The 16,719-nt window shown below is 37.3% G+C and overlaps 2 protein-coding genes across 5 annotated transcripts in view; both read right to left on the bottom strand.

The window, feature by feature from the left end:
- The window catches only part of snx19b (sorting nexin 19b), a 41,706-nt gene extending 36,376 nt beyond the window's left edge, over window positions 1-5,330 (bottom strand). For all 4 annotated transcript variants that reach the window (XM_066662528.1, XM_066662529.1, XM_066662531.1 and 1 more), the window contains exons 1-6: window positions 5,205-5,330; window positions 2,543-4,222; window positions 2,101-2,239; window positions 1,904-2,004; window positions 1,455-1,574; window positions 158-279 (exon numbers count right to left, since the gene is read on the bottom strand). In XM_066662528.1, coding sequence (XP_066518625.1) covers window positions 158-279; window positions 1,455-1,574; window positions 1,904-2,004; window positions 2,101-2,239; window positions 2,543-4,207 — 2,147 coding nt within the window. In that variant the 5' untranslated portion in view covers window positions 4,208-4,222; window positions 5,205-5,330. The remainder of the gene's footprint in view (window positions 1-157; window positions 280-1,454; window positions 1,575-1,903; window positions 2,005-2,100; window positions 2,240-2,542; window positions 4,223-5,204) is intronic.
- Window positions 5,331-7,122: 1,792 nt separating this feature from the next.
- rps6kb1b (ribosomal protein S6 kinase b, polypeptide 1b) lies at window positions 7,123-16,471 on the bottom strand. Its single transcript, XM_066662532.1, has 15 exons — window positions 16,292-16,471; window positions 14,578-14,621; window positions 14,024-14,144; window positions 13,830-13,898; window positions 13,580-13,727; window positions 13,112-13,169; window positions 12,898-12,998; window positions 12,263-12,353; window positions 12,012-12,102; window positions 11,710-11,817; window positions 11,544-11,606; window positions 11,328-11,405; window positions 11,120-11,227; window positions 10,905-11,017; window positions 7,123-9,585 (listed from the first exon to the last, which is right to left on the bottom strand). Exons 1-15 carry the CDS (start codon window positions 16,358-16,360, stop codon window positions 9,339-9,341), a joined length of 1,509 nt encoding a protein of 502 aa, XP_066518629.1. The 5' UTR covers window positions 16,361-16,471; the 3' UTR covers window positions 7,123-9,338.
- Between the last annotated feature and the right edge of the window lie 248 nt (window positions 16,472-16,719).

The following is a 16,719-nucleotide window of genomic DNA, read 5'->3' as shown; positions in this document are numbered from 1 at the left end:
AATAAGAATAATTTCGCTCTCTTCATATTGAAACATGAAGCTTTTCAGCTTAAGTACACCACCAAATATAGTTTAGTTTACCACAAAAATGAAAAAAATTAACAGCACTGAATACTATGCAGTTCACAACTCTTGCTCTGCAAACAGATTCACATACTTCGTCTTCTTGTCAGAGAACAATTTCCCATCAGGCTCAGTCTCCATCTCATCAGTGGGGCTTTGTGGCTCTGAGCGAGGGAAGGCTGTCTTCAGTGTGTCCACAATTACATTCACCACGATCTGCCAAGTCACACAAAATAAACTTTCATTCAGTCTTTAATAGCATAGGCATACAACCAACTGTCAAGTGAGTAAAATTTATAATCAGGTATAATTGTATAAAATTATAATCTGGTAAGTAGAAGTAGAAATGTGTTATTTAGGATCATTTTTAAAACATTCATTCATTCATTATCTGTAACCGATTATCCAGTTAAGGGTCGTGGTGGGTCCAGAGCCTACCTGGAATCATTGGGCGCAAATACACCCAGGAGGAGGTGCCAGTCCATCACAGGGCAACACATTCACACCTACAGATGCTTTTGAGTCGCCAATCCACCTACCAACATGTGTTTTTGGACCGTGGGAGGAAACCAGAGCACCCGGAGGAAACCCATTCAGACACGGGGGAACACACCAACACAGACAGTCACCTGGAGCGGGAATCGAACCCACAACCTCCAGGTCCCTGGAGCTGTGTGACTGCGACACTACCTGCTGCACCAACGTAACACCCATTTTTAAAACATCTAAACTTCAAATGCATGAATATCGATACTGGTATCGGGTATTTGCCTGAGACCATGTTCATTCACTTACTCGTAATCGCAAATGAGGCTCCAATATGCATGTCAATGCTGCACTAATGAGCAGACAACTCAAAATATGCAATTATTTCATAATCAGTGATGGCAACACAAGCAATGCGGACTGCGGGAGAACCTGAGTGCAGTGAGAATGACGCACTGTTTTGACTGCCCTCGAACAAGGTGGATTTGTCTTCAATCAGAGTGTATTTTCCTCCCGGGAAATGTTTTCCCGATTGTGAGAGCACTGTTCGTTTCCTGGCGTGGTTTTTCCTCACACCAAATTATGTTCTCCACTCGCGAATTTTGAATTGGATCCAACGCCATAGATCAGGCTGCTGCTCTTAAATAAACACTGGATATAACGGACACATAAATACACATAACTGATTCCAAAATTATACATATTGGTGCAATACAAATCTATAGATCTGATGTATTTAACTAAGTTTTTTTTCCTTCTCCTACAAAGTTACTATTTAGGAGATACATTTTTTTGTTTGGACAGCAATAACAAACAGATTTACACTTCAAATTAACCATATTTTGCTGTATTTGAAAAGCACCGATATAGAAAATAATATACATATGAAACTCCTTAAAATGTACCTTGTCTATGCGTGAAACAATGCATGGCTTCTTGACAAAAGCAATTCTTGCATCAGTGTTAAGGGCAAGGAACTCTTGCATCTCCTCACTGTTGGCAGTTTCAGGTATGGCACAAAGTTGCTGCAAAAAAAAAAAAAAACATAAATCTGTTTAAAACACATCACACTGAAAATATTTCATATTATTTTATTTTTTTCATTTTATTACTTTTGGTGCATGTAAATCATTCAAAACAAAATAACAATTATTACTATAATATTATAATAATAATAAAATAAAAGCAGGCACAGGAAATAAATTATATAATAATATGCAATTAATATGACTGGGAAACTAACAATAAATAAATAAATAAATATAAATAAAATAATTAAAGGTTAAGTTTAAAGTATAATATACAGTAAACCATCCAATTCATGATAATCAGTAACTGAAAACTTCTTAAAAACCTTAAGAAATGTTTCCAACAAAGTCTTCCTGGCTTCAACTTTGTCACTGTCCATGTTTCCAAAAGGGAGATCGGGAAAGATCTTCTTAGGTCCTTTTACATCTAAAATGATAACAGTATTAGTTAGCAATTTTAATTGTTTGACAAAGAGGAATGCATGTCTTTGCTTCATGGTGAACTTAATTCAGCAGAACTCACGTTTAAGTATTTTGCGTAATTCAGGCTTCTCCTCCAAACGTGTCTGCAGGTTCAGAAATTCACTATAGCGACGACTGACTGTGTGATACGCAACTGGCTGCAATGCTCCTGGATTCTCTGAGTCCACAGCAGTTTCGTACTGCAAATCATGAAACAAAAAATTAATTCATTAATTAAAAAAACAAACAAACTCCACATTCAACACTCTGCATCTTCATGACTGAATATTAATTTAAAGGATTATTTACCCTCTTTTCCAATCATTCATATACATGTTATGAAAAATGATTATACTGACACCTTGTGGCCTGGATGAATTTGAGATTCTGTACTAAAAACTTTATTAGCAATTCATTTGAATTTATAGTTTCTGTGGTAAATATTTTTCATTGCTCTTTTACTTCAATTTGTCAAACTGGTAGGACATTAATACAAAACTCACCTTCACCGTGTACAGAGTGTAGGGGTGTGATCCAGTGCCTCTGTGCTCTTTGGCTGTGATGGTACCCGTGATGCGCAAGTTTTGAATAATGACTGGACCCTCTGGACTACTGAGGGGTTCAAAAGCAAAAGGGGAGAGTGGCATGGCTCCAGCTGAAGGTGAAGAAGCCTGCAGAGAATCTGTTAGAGGAAGTTCATTAGGATTCAGCCCCACTGACCTCTCAGCAGCACTTAGCCCACTGTCCATTTTTGAGTTACCCTTCTCAAGCTCCTGAAGACCACAAAAGCTGGATGACAATTTTTCTGCAACATCAGCAGCTTTGCTAGGTTCCTCTGGGATCTCTGAGACCACCACCTTAGGGCATGAGTTCTTTGCTGCATTTGAATAGACTTGAAAGTCCTCCTCCAAGTCTAACACACCATCTACTGGTGTATGGCACTCTGTTAGCCTTTCTGACATCGTTTCTTCTGGGCCTATCAAAACTAGTGACTCCAAAGAGCTTCTTTTGAAATCATTCAGAGGAGAGTCCAAGTCAGAGTCAGTTTCTTGAAAAAAAGGGTTGGATTTCCCAGGTCTCTGATAATATCTCAGATTAAAACTTGGATTTGCTGAAGTAAATGTCTCAACCTGTTTGGCTTCTTCCTCTTCTAGATTCTGTGGGCAATCAAGCTCCGCACAATCAATGACATCGTAAGCAGCCAACTCCGGCATGTCTGTTGCTGAAGGCATATCAGGCTTGACTTTCAAGATTAAATTAGAGGGAGTTTCAATTTCCTGCTGTGAATTCTCTTGATTTAAATTAATCAGGGGTGGAGATGGATTTTTCACAGGTTGTATTTTGACTGGTCTGGGCTGAGGTTTACTGGTACACACATCTACAATTAACATGTTTAACCAGTCTGGATCAGATAGTTTGGCAATTAAAGGCAGCAGAACTTTACAGGTTATGAGTTCACACACCACAAACCTCCCTGTTCTTGTTTCCAGTTGAGGTTGAGGGACAAGAACGTGTAAAAGCAAATCCACAATTGCCCTGGCGTAATTTACTTCTATGGCAGGACTCTGAAGAGCAGGATGAGGTGTGCAAATTGTGCTGTATGCTTCCCATAAGCTTCCAGTAGTAGTTTCACCTTCTTCCTTGTCCACTTGTCCAGCCTGGATTTCTTTTGCTCTTATGCAACACTGGAGGTGGTATCCACAAAGCTCCAACGTCCTCAGAGTTAAAGCTGTCCTATCCACTTTCTTTGCTCTTCGCTTGAGTTCCATAGCCATTGAGATCATGGCATTGTGGACTTCCTCTTCAAATTCATGCTCTGAGGACACAGTATTGTACCATGAAGAGACAAAGTCTCGTATGATCTTATTAACTGTATTCTGGATCTCGCAGTCCAACTCCAGCTCACTTTGGGCATCAGACTGCTTCTTCTCCAGTGTGACAAAGCGTTCGAGATGAATTACACTTTCAGAATCAAGAATGGCCTGAGATCCCAGCCAGCCACCGATAACTACTAATAAACTTGTGAACACACAGAGAAGCCAAACATTCACCAATAAGTGGAACAGGATCATCCAGGCCAGGAGTGCCCCAAATCCAAGAAGCTTCCTTTGCACCATAAACTCAGCCATGCCCCGAGGGGATGTGCTAAGATGCTCCGGCTGAGACATAGCAGAGGTAGGGGTCTATAAAATAAAGATAATAATAATTTGAAATGACTAAATATTCAGGCTGTTTGTTTTCTTTCCAAAATGTTCAGCTAGATGTTTATGTAGTAGCCAAAATGCAAACCGAAACAAAATGCCAGATGTGATTTATTTTACTGTTTTTTTTTAATAAATATTTTATAAAATAAAATAATTTTATAAAAATAATAATTCACAAAATGTTTTGTTAATTGAAATTAAATGTGTATGGTGCACACCAAACCCTTTTAATATGACAGAGTACCAATAAGAAATCAGAAGAAAATGTATCAACATCATAAACTTAATACTGTCTGGCATACCAAATGAGAGCAAAGATTTCTATTTTTTCTTGGAAATAACTTCTAAATAAACAGAGATTTTATTTTAAAGCTTAAAGCAATGAAACGAGTGGGATATTTTGGGCACAATCAAATGCATGCACAAATTGCAAATTGATGCCTCAAGACATCTTAATCCCAGCCCCTCGAGAGATAGCTATCGCTATATTCCAAAGAGAAACAAAAATTATCAGCAGTATAAAGTGACAAAACACCAACTGAAATGAATCTGTACGTCCGATGTTCTCTACCAAAACATCACAATATTCTCAGTAACATAAAACAGCCGCGAGGTTTAACTTAGTTTAAACCGCTCCAACGTTTCCAACAAACAGACGTTGGTTTTAAAAGTCATTGCTGCTAAACCACTGCGCTAACCGCTGTTACTAGCTAGATATTATGAAAATAATTATCTGTATCTTTGTGCTTTTTATATTAAAGTCATTACGCTTTTGTTCGTCGCTTCACATTTTATAAGCAATTTTACTGATGAAAAACAAATCCCATCGACATATATTGCTACATAAGCTGAATTCCTGTAGTTTGATCTCGTCGTATTTCCCGACAGAACAATATATTAAAATACAGAGAAATAGTTATAGATTTCTGAAAAAATACTGAACAAAAAACTGCAAGTATACCTGGCGTCACAAATTCAGGGCAGCAGTTATGAATGTATTAGAAATATAAGTCAACTCATGTTAAGACTGAACATGGAAACGCCTTCTGTCATGTTTTGGTTCGGCTTCTTCAGCGCCTTCCTTCAGTTCTTGCAATTTCTTATCGCCACCCTCAGGTTTCTCTGTGAATTAATCCGCTCAGGAAACATTAGGGACCGCTAAAGATGATTTACTGTAAAACATGTTGGTTAATTTTCCCATATTTATTTCCAGTAGTTATAACATTTTGTCCATGACTGCATTCCGTCTGAATAGATCAGAACGTCATCGAGCGGCAAATCATTTTTAAAGTAGCTGATAGCTTATTACAGTGTTTTTCAGATTTGAAAGCCTGAATGTATATTTTTCCACACATTCAGTTTAAGAAATTGGGAGTATTAATTCTAAAATTCTAATAACTTCCTTTCAGGTCCAGTGCCCTCTTCTCACAACGGAATGACAGACACTAATATTTTCAGAAATTAAGCTTGATGTTTTGGAAAATGAATTTGACAGAAAACTGCAAATAATTAAAACATGTTTTTTTTTTCTTCATCCTTATCTCTAAGTAGAAAGCGTTAAAGTGCACCCAGTCATAAATAAATTAAAAAATAGAATGATTTTCACAGTACTCTACTTAAGCAGAGTTTATAGCTTCAATATAAGTGTCTAATTATGGACCATGAAGCACAAGTTCAAAACATAGCTAACGTTAACTTACAAAATTCTTACACATTATTTTATTGCTTATACAAAATTTCTGAAACTAAAAAAAAATACCCAGCTAAAAATTATTGTTTTACATAATAGTAAGGGAGTGAAAATGTCAGTAATCCCACAAAGAAAAATATTTTAACTCTAATAAAGAATTTCACTGTAGAAAAAAAAAGGTGAAGAACCCCTCTAATAAGGTAACTATAGTTAAATTACAGTTATATTACACAGGTCGGGTAATTGCCCTGAGGCTTGTTGTACTTGGACTGTAGCAGGTTTATTCGACACTTACAACCTTTTAATTTTTGACTCCACCAGCAATCAGGTAGAAGCCGAGACCCTTCAGAAAAAGAAATTGGTATTACAGGAAAGTAAGCAATCTATTCAACTGTCTGCTCCCCTGAAACACAGAATAGAAGTTAGCTCAGATAAACCAGGAATTTTCTTGGAGGGCCCTAGGCTCTAGAAAAACTAAATTTTCACTAAACTCTTACTCTTTACAGGGGCCTGTAACACCCTAGATACACAATTGCACTTAATCCTCAATATTTATAAATACTTAAGTCTCTTGCACTTGTTATTCTTTTGGAATATCTAGTTTTCTCAATGGAGGTGGGAGATTTCCATAAAGACTACACAGGATCATGTGTTCTGTTGTTTATCTTTCATTCTAGCACCTGTCAACTGTCTTTACCACCCTTAAGCAATAACACCACCAGCAATCTGGTAGCAGTCCAAGCCAGAGTTCCTTTAGAAAGGAGAGATCAAAACATTAGGAAGTAAGCAATCTATCCACCATAGTGAAGTGGTTATGCTGGTAACATTTCAGGGAATAGGAGTTGTCTCAAAGATGCTTGGGCTGATAATGGACAAGGTTAAACAGATTCCTCTGCAAAACTAAATAAGAAAGGAAAATTAAGGAGGCCATGATGAAACCATCAGCAACTTTGAAGGAGCTGCAGGCTTTTGTGACTACATAGTAATCTGTATTTGTGTATCTAGTAATTGTGAATATACACATTTTGTAATACATAAGGCTTAAAATACCTGCAGCAAAAAACACGTAAAATTAAGCTCTTTGATTTTGACAAGGCTAAACTTAACCAGCTGGAAAGCAAAGCACATTGCTTGGTTGCAGGGTTTGTGAACATTACATTTTATATATTAAAATATATTAAAACATTTTTTTCTTTCTTTAAGGAACTAGCAGTTTCACATTTACGGTGATTAATGGTCCAGTTGAAGTAACACTGGCCAAAAAATTTAAGGATTCAATATCAAGATTCAGTGGCATTCTCAGTAAAATCAGATCCAAGCAAACTTAAAACTGGCAGAATATAAAAACTGGAAGACAATATACACGGTTGCAAATGCATTAATAAATTCCAGCCATTTTTGCAGAGCAGCCCAGTACCACATGTCCGTAATATAAATACAGCATTAAAGACCAAATCACTTAGTCAATCTAAATAAATCTTAATATATTCAATGGTTGTAAAACTCTTTAACAATTACCAATACAGCAAACACCAATAGCCATTTTATCGATTTTTTGTGATTGTATGTTTAAAACCAATACCTTGGAGAAATTCAAGTGTATCAGTACATAATCTAATTTGTCTCTTTAATTTTTGTATTACTGTATTCACAATGAACACACATTTGCTCCTTCAAAGTGTGCTATTTGTAGCGACATCTCGGCATGAATGAAAAAATCCGGTAGAGCAAGGTTTAATGCAGACAACTTTCCAAGCAGTCAGCTGACTTGCTCCTGAATGTGGGTTTTTATTTTGCCAAGAGGTCAGCTGACTTTATACTTGTGTGGAAGAGATGGAGTCATCTACCAAGTCACAAAATGTAAACCACAACAATGCAGGACAAAACAATGCCAACATGCTGGTGTAGTACACAATTATGAGAGAGTGAAAACAATTACGAGCAAATGGCAGCAGTGATCCAACTGCACAACTGTTCTAGAGATGTATTTGAAAGGTCAGAAGCTATGTACATTTCCAAATCCAAGCATATCAGCTTAAATCTTTTTGGACCAAATGAAAACACTTTAATGGTAAGAAAATGATTTATAGATACCTGCAAAAACATCCCTTGGAAATGCAGGCAAATGTGTTTACTTCAGATCATAATGCTTACAATACTTGAGGCCATTACTCCAATTCTGTTGGTAAAACATATCTGAATTTATCAAAATAATCTTTTCCAGTCTGTGTGCAGTTTGCAACACCTTTCTAAGAACATAAGTACTCTATTACCATCTAGTAATCACATGAGGTAAAAGTAATAATGTGCCATTCAATGGCATTCAGATAATGTTGATGCAACACTGAGCCAAGGAATTTGTGCAAGCCATCTCTGATAACAATAGGGCAATTGAAAGAAGAATTTATAATGAAAACTGATGTGATTCTACATACAATTAGCAGCACAATGTTTCGTAGAACATTTTTGTGTAGTTTTTGAGGATCCTTTGCACATTCCATTTCTTTCAGTTGAATAAAGGGCAGACAGGGTTCGAGATAATCTTCAAACAGCACACAGAGAGGAAACATACAACTTATTCAATTTACTGAGGTAAGTGATGTAAAAAAAAAAAAAAAATAAAAAAAAAAAAATAAAAAAAACACACACACACAAGTCATTGTATGTCCCAAACAGTCTCAATCACAAAACCACAGAACACATCAAGCGCAACTGCAAAAACAGTTCAGATTCTTCAGCACATTAAAAAAAAAAAATAATTTTTTTAAAAGGTTATGCTCCGGTGTACTGACCCATCATCTCTATTTCACTATGGGATGTACTTCAATGTTCAAATAGTATAAGACATACGCCAGCTTATTAACCTCTGCGTGCTGAAAATTCCCACAAATTCATCGCTGCTTTCAATTAACAATGATTTAATTCCACAAAGAGAAGCTATTCTGCTTCCCAAGCAATACTGTAAAGACGCAAAAGTATCCCACAGAAGCAATTCCTCAAAAGCACTTGATCATCTTGCAGGGAGCACCATGTCATCTAGTCTGCACATTTAGCAAACAGTGCCAAGTGAAACTGGATTTTTGTTCGTGTGTTTTGTATTCCTTTTACGGTACAATCATATTTAAAAAAAAAAAAAGTCATTGATGAAAAAAGGCCCAATCCTGATATTCCATCTGATATGTTATGAGAGGAAGCATCTGAGAACAATGTGGTCTGAGGATTTGGGACGTGAGGAACTGAAGTAGTTTCTCAAGCTCAGTGAAGCACACATGCTCATCAGATAGTGTAGCACAGTCTACAATAGTAGAAGGTAGTGTGGTGACGGGGAATTTTCCATTTTTTCCCTAGTATTCATATAAAAAAAATGAAGAAAGCAAAGTAAATATCTCTAGGTCAAGCTAATGGTCATAGGTTCATACGTAGATGCTCTGGCCTTTTGGATATGACAGGATATGCCTGTTGTTTGAAAGGGCCCATTTTGGAGCCTGCAGGTTGCCTGATTGGCAGTGGAGCAGTGACTTCAGTGCTGGCTGCGATGTCCATCTGATCCATGGTAGATACTTCCATAGCAAGTTCTGTGGGAGACTGTAGAGAGGAAGGTCCAGGCATGGTAGGGCCTCGTGGCCAGCAGTCCCCAGCAAATTTGATAGGGCTAGAAGACAAAAAGCATTGCAATGACAAATTGTTCTATTTTGAATAGATGTTGACTCAACGCAAAGCCTACACTATTGTGTCTTTACACTTGTACGTTGGATTCTGCATTGCTCTGCAGTTACACCACCAAACCATTAGTGCACAATGCATTGATGTAGTAGTATTTACATATCTACATTCTGATGCTGGCTCAAAATATTAACACGAATAATATAATACGATATTACCATGGGGAGGGGGTGCACCGTCAGGCTGCGTGAGCTTCATATCTGTGAGTGTGGGTCAAGTGAAGGGTTTTTGGCGTTGTGCAGTTGAGCTCAGCAAAGCCCAACAGTGCACACCACCACAGGTGTTGACGATAAAAAATAAATAAATAAATAAAAATCTAAGTTCCCAGAGTGCCCCCTCCTTATGGCACTTTTAAATGCACATAAATTAACAGAAATTTGACAAACCCCACAGACACACACAATTCTTAAATAACGCCCTCATTCTGAAATACTGTCCACATTTTAAATATCACAATATACAGCATTGCCACAGAACCCTAAACAGTATAGTTTTATAAATCTGTAAAAGTGCACCATCTAGGATGTAGGTTGTGTTGGGAAGAGAGTGTACTTTACATGTGGTGCCAGGTTAGCAACAAATAAAATGGCAGCACATTTTATCCTGCCTGTTTCTCATTTTTTCCTCCTTGAGGAGTTCCACCTTTGTTTTGTTCTGTGACCTCCAAACCAATTTGGGAGGAAATATCCCACGATGAATTTGCAGGTGTCGTGTGGAGTTGTTCCTATTACTGGATTTCATTGGTTCAGCTTAAACCATGTTTGTTCAACTGCAGAACAATCACAGTCACTGCAGTCTGCATCAAGACGACATGTGGTTAAATTTCTAAGGAAGTGCACATCAGGTTATGGCGTAGAGTTTTCATTGAGACAGGCCATGTGTTGCCAGCATAGGTTGCCTCCAAGCTCACTTAGAAAACTACATACTACGCTATGAAGCCTATTGTCTAAACAATTACTTTACAGTAGATTTAACATAAGAAAAAAAAAATAATAATAATTATATATATATTAGGACAGATGTTCTACAAAGTAGGATTCTGTGAGGAAAATCAAAGGAAACTTTTGATACAAAACTATATTTTAATGTCAATGACTCAAAAATACTTTTTTTTTTTTTTTTTATTCCCTTTCAAGTTTGCAGTATAAATCTAACAATTCAAAAGATTCGTTCTTTCAGGTTCCTTGGAAAAACAAAATTCCTAAATGAATACCGTTATAAATTTGCGTAAAGTTAAATTCAAATTACCTAACAGGTGTCCTTGGGCTTCCTAAAAAGCGGCGAGGTGATCGAATTTTTGGCTCAAACGAGAACTTCTCCTTAACGTTTTCCAAAACAGATGGAGCTACATATGTAAAGCCCTAAAACATTTTAAAATGAGAAGACAATAAGAAGTTAGAATGATGGAATAATGACAACCAAATCTGTTTGATTATATGCCTGTGAAGAAAGAAAACTCTCACCAGGAAGACCTGATTTGCACTTTCACTGAGTGTGGAGTCATCAGGACTATCGACAGGAGTCTGGCTGGTGAACTTGGAATCAAATTGGCTCACATCCTCAGCAGATTGCTATGGGGGAAAAAAAGAACAGAGTTCATGCAACTCACGGGTGCTTACTTAACCCTTATTTTGCCAGCAGTGAGGAAAACAGAGTGAAGGGGACACTCACTAGGAAAGGCTTAAATGGTGGTTCTACTTTCCGTGCAAGCAGGTCATCCCAGTTAGTATTCCGGAAGAATTGATGACCCTGCGAATGGGGGGGGGGGGAAAACAAAACAAAAAAAACACTTTGAACCCTACTCTGAAAAGTTCTGATCACCTCTAACTCAACACAAAAATCTCTGAAGTTTAAGCACCAAGTCCTCTTATAAACAGAACTTCTTACCTGCACTTCTGCTGCATCATCAGATCCAGCTCCAAGCCGAAATGAGGCACTTCTTTTCAGCAGCTGGACACATTAAAAAATGTTTTAATAATTTAATTTCTTAGAAATCTGCCAGACATCCTGTAGTACCGTCATATTTTTATAAATCACAAGTAGGAAAATCTACCTTTTTGAGCAGGTCTCTGGCTTCTTGTGTGAGGTAGGGTGGGAGGTTCAGCTTACATTTAAGAATTTTGTCAATGGTTTTCTTCCGGTTTTCTCCAGTAAAAGGTGGCTGGAAAGGCAATAATGATGAGTGTAATTGTTATAATAAAAATCATAATCTTGTTGGTGTACTACTAAATGTAAGTAAATTGCTTCATTTTGTTCATCACATTATGCTAGCTTGCTAAATGTAGAAGGCTTCTGTATAATACAATATTATACCTTATCTCATTAATCCCATGAATTTCAAAAATATGTACTCACTGCCCCTGTTAACATATCATACATCAGGGCTCCAAGACTCCACCAATCAACAGCTCGATTGTGTCCACTTCTCATCAAGATCTCTGGAGCCCTATGATAGGAGAGTAACAGCACATGGTTTTATATACTTAGCAATCAGCAGGTTTATAATTCAGCAAATTGACATTTTTAAAATGTCAGGAACTGCACTGCGAAAAAAGGACAGAAATATGAGATCTATAAAAAGTAAAACTCTTAATGTAGTGACTCACATGTACTCAATAGTGCCACAGAATGTATGTGTGACTGTCCCATCATGAATTGACTCCTTACATAGGCCAAAATCAGTCAACTTCACATGGCCTGTCCATTGGGGGAAAAAAAAAAAAGAATGTAAACCATGACAATATACCACTGTATCATAATCAGCTGTATGAAAAGCCTAAATAGTAAAGAGGATTTACTCATTAATCTGATTCTATGGGGTGCCAAAAATTCACAAATTTGAGTTTAATGGCACTCTTAGTTTAATGAATTCTTTGTTGTATAGTTTGATTTGACTTTGATTTTCTGTCATATAGATCTTTCATGAAGACAAATCTTTGAACTATTGAGATGGTCCACTCCACAGCACCCAGTATGACTATTTATCAGAACTAAGAGTTGATTCAGTGAAAATGTCTAAACTGCCAATTTCTACTATTTGTTCATTTTTTCTAATTCTCAGCAAGTCAATCTGAACCTAGACCACAATGATACATCTGCATGTACTTGAACAACTGGATACAAATAGCAGAAATTTGACCACTATATGGTTTGGCTAATCAACACACCTGTGGTAAGTGGAAAATCATGTTCATTAGATTTTTAAACCAGAAAATTCCTTTAACAAATGATCCAGTGTTACCTTGGCTATTAAGCATAATGTTTTCAGGTTTCAGGTCTCTGTAGATGATGCCTTTCTGATGCAGATGTCCAAGAGCCATAGAAATTTCTGCCAAGTAAAAGCTGCAAGTAAAAAGCCTCCAGGATCATTCTGATAATCTTCTTTCATTTTGCCCAATCAAAAGACTTTGATGTGATCTAACATCTTTGTGTTTAACAAGCAGATCTATCCTTACCAGGCTGTGTCTTCCATGAAGATCCCCTCCCTCTCCAGCTGCATGAAAAGTTCACCACCTGTAAATGAAACATAATAATAGATCTGTATTAGACTGACGTAAAAGAAAAATAGTTTCATCTTCAAAAACTCAAAAAATAGGGGAAAAAATGTAACTTTTAAAATACATTTTATTTAAAGTGTGTGATATATATCAAGACATATATCTAAATGGACCCAATCACTAGTTTCCCTATAGCAAATAACAGATGTAAATAAGTGTAGGAATGTGGAGAACCAGAATCAAAAAAGCCTTTATGGAGTGTAATCTACTGTTAGTTGCAGTAAACCCAACATACAAAGAAGTCATTCCGCTGCACTTTAATGAAGCAGGATATATCTCCTAGCGGCTCTATGGCAACAGCAAAAGGCTAACAAAAATGAGGCATAATCTGTCTCTTAGAACAAAAGTAGAGCTTGATGCACTGACCACTTAGGTATTCAAGGATAAGATAAAGCTTGCCGCCTGTCTGAAAGGCATAGATAAGATCCACAATGAAAGGATGCTTCACTTCCTCCAAGATGTTGCGCTCAGCCTTGGTATGAGCTGTATCCTTGGCATTGCGGACAATCATAGCCTTAATGAGAAAAAAAAACATGTCATTGAAAACACTACAACCAAACTTTTAAAAAGGTACAACATTTACCCATTTCAAAACCAAATAATAAATACTTCAAACCTTTTTCAACACTTTCATAGCAAATATTTTTCCTGACCCTGCACCATTCACCTTCCGAACTTGGAAAACCTGGAAACAGAAGAGGAATGCCAAGTTTAAATGAACCAACTTACCAGTACAGACATTAGAAAATAAGTTAAATATTTATTTTTCACATAAAACAATGTTCCAACACTCATTAATGCACAGCTTACCTTTCCATATCCACCTTTGCCTAAAACCCGCAACAACTCAAAGCATTCAGGTCGTATGCTCTCTGTGCCTTGGTTTACATTGTCTTCTGATATCTCAATCTTCTCACAGTCGTCCATATTACTGGGAAGGGGAGTAAGGGGGTTGTAGAAAAATGTATTTTAAAAAATTATGTTCCATATTAATAGCAAATATAATATTTATCAAAGTAGTGTAGTAATTAATAATAATGTAAAACAATTTAAAATACTATAATAATGTTCTATTCCAAGCTTTGGCAGGACCACCACATTACACAAATAAGAGTCCTTGGGCAAGAATCCTAACACTGCATGCACTCAGCCTTGTAACATTATTAGCTAAACTGCAAGTCACTGTAGATAATAGTGTCTGCGAAGTGGCATAAATGTAAAAGTAAATATTTCCAACTCTCATTTCACTTAACCTTTAAGTTTAGTTGAAATATTCTGCATGTTATTTCTGAATAACATATTCTAACATATTAATAGCTAAAACAAAGGCAGTGTTTAGATTTTGAGATAAAAACAATACTTACAATTCAAAGCCACTGCACTGGTCCATAAAGTCATTGATCTGAGTCTGCAAAAATGTAAAAAGATTTACAAGTTAATAGATATATATTCTCAGTATGGGTGAGCAACATGGTAATATTTTATCATTATCATCATAATATATTTTGCAATACGATTTTCTGAATAGACTGTGGATATAAAAATGCAAGTCTCATTACAAAGACAGGATCAACATAGGAGCATGCTGTAGTTAATTACAGACTGTAGTCCAGCTGTTGCTCTGCATACTTTGTTAGCTGTCTTCCTGTTCTACAATCAACAGGACCACAACAGAGCATGTATCATTTGGGTGGTTTATAATTCTCAGCCCTGCAGGGACACATGTAGTGCCATGTTAGTGTGTTTCGTGCTGGAATGAGTGGATCAGACACAGCAGTGATGCTAGAGCTTTAAACATTGGGTCCACTCACTGTCCACTGTTATACACACACCTACACTGTTAGTCCACCTTGTAGATTTAAAACGGCAGTTCAACTATTACCGCAGTTTGTGTTGGTCATTCTCTACTGCATTTTCAGTGGTAAAAGGACACTGCCAACAGACTGCTGTTGGCGGAATATTTTTGGTTGGTGGACTGTTCTCAGTCCAGCAGTGTCATTGAGGGGTTTAAAAACTCCAACAGCACCGCTGTGTCTCATTTACTCATAACAGCACAAGAAACTGCTGAGAATGCTGAGAATGATCCACAACCCAAATAGTACCTGCTCTGCAAAAGAACAGGTGATCTACTGTCTAAAACTGTAAAAATAAAAATGCAACTATATGGTCACTGGAGCTTACACAATGGACCTTTTTTTGGTCACGTTAAATAAGGTTGCAGTGTGTACGAAAAACAAAATAATCGCTGCACTCAGTCTTGATACTACTATGAAATGCAACCACAATTTGTTCTAACTAGGCCATTAAATAAATAAAAAAATATATATAAAAGTATTATAAGAATGTCTACAAGTTTAATGAGATTATAGTTTGCCCCATAAAGCCCACCTCTAATTCCCAGAATGGCCAGCTGGAAACCTGAGAGCTGATCTTTCAATAGCAGCCCTGATGACAGACAGCTAAATATGAATGAGGCAACTTCAATATCACTAGCAGATTCTCTGTGTGAAGTACACGAAAGTAGTATGTTTCGCAAAGCAAATCTAGTCTTAATACACACATACGAGTTATACACGTGTGTGTCATGCCGGGGAAGTTACGTTGCTGTCGGAGACGCGTGTCAAATGTGACAACTTAAGAAAAGGGCATTCACTGAGCTGGCCAGGCGTCAAACCACTCCACACATCTAAGACATACAACACAGCTACTTTAAAAACCAACAGCAAAAGGCACTAAAGCCGTACCATATTTTCATTATCGCATTCACCTTAAACACTGCAGCAGTTACTTTACTCCTGCACCATTTAAGGTGGAACGGAAATTTCCATAAAGAAGGTGACGAATAAGAAGACAGCTTTGTACTCGACAGCTCGTAATTGTCAAACTTCACACTAAACATGTTGCTGTACAGTTAAAATGGAAACTGTACTCTGTAATGAGGGGGTGCTGAGTCGGTAGGGTGTGTGTGTGTGTGTGTGTGTGTGTGTGTGTGTGTACTCTGCTCGGGCCTGCGGACTCCGGCGAGGCCTGTGAACAGGGCGTGGAGCTAAAAACACACAAAGATAAAAGTTTGCTCACCTCCTCCAGCTCGTCGTCCGACACATTTTCCTCTGGCTGGTCCAGATCAATGTCGAAAACCCCCGCCATCGTTTATTCCACTGCGTTAGTCCGCGTTAAAGCGAGAGAAGCAGAGGAGACACAGAGGAGAGCGCGCTTCCCGCCTCATGGACACGAACACACCGTCGCCATGACCCGCTAGCGCTCCAGCGCGCATGCGCACTAAGGCAATCTCGCCACAACGCTGGTGCTAATAGCACGACTGTTACTGAAACTGCTACTAATAAAATAAATATTATGATTACTAATATTACTGCTACTACCAGAACTACTACTAATAAAATACGTATTACTACTACTAACTAAATCTGTTACTTATACAATTACAATTATTACTACTATATCACTGTTATTATACGACAATTACTTCTGTTAAAACTGTATTAAAT

Source organism: Hoplias malabaricus, chromosome 1 (genome assembly GCF_029633855.1).
Source record: "Hoplias malabaricus isolate fHopMal1 chromosome 1, fHopMal1.hap1, whole genome shotgun sequence".
In the NCBI taxonomy this organism is placed as follows: Eukaryota; Metazoa; Chordata; class Actinopteri; order Characiformes; family Erythrinidae; genus Hoplias; species Hoplias malabaricus.
The sequence above is the reverse complement of the archived record's forward strand: the minus strand, read 5'-3'. Positions and strand labels throughout refer to the sequence as shown.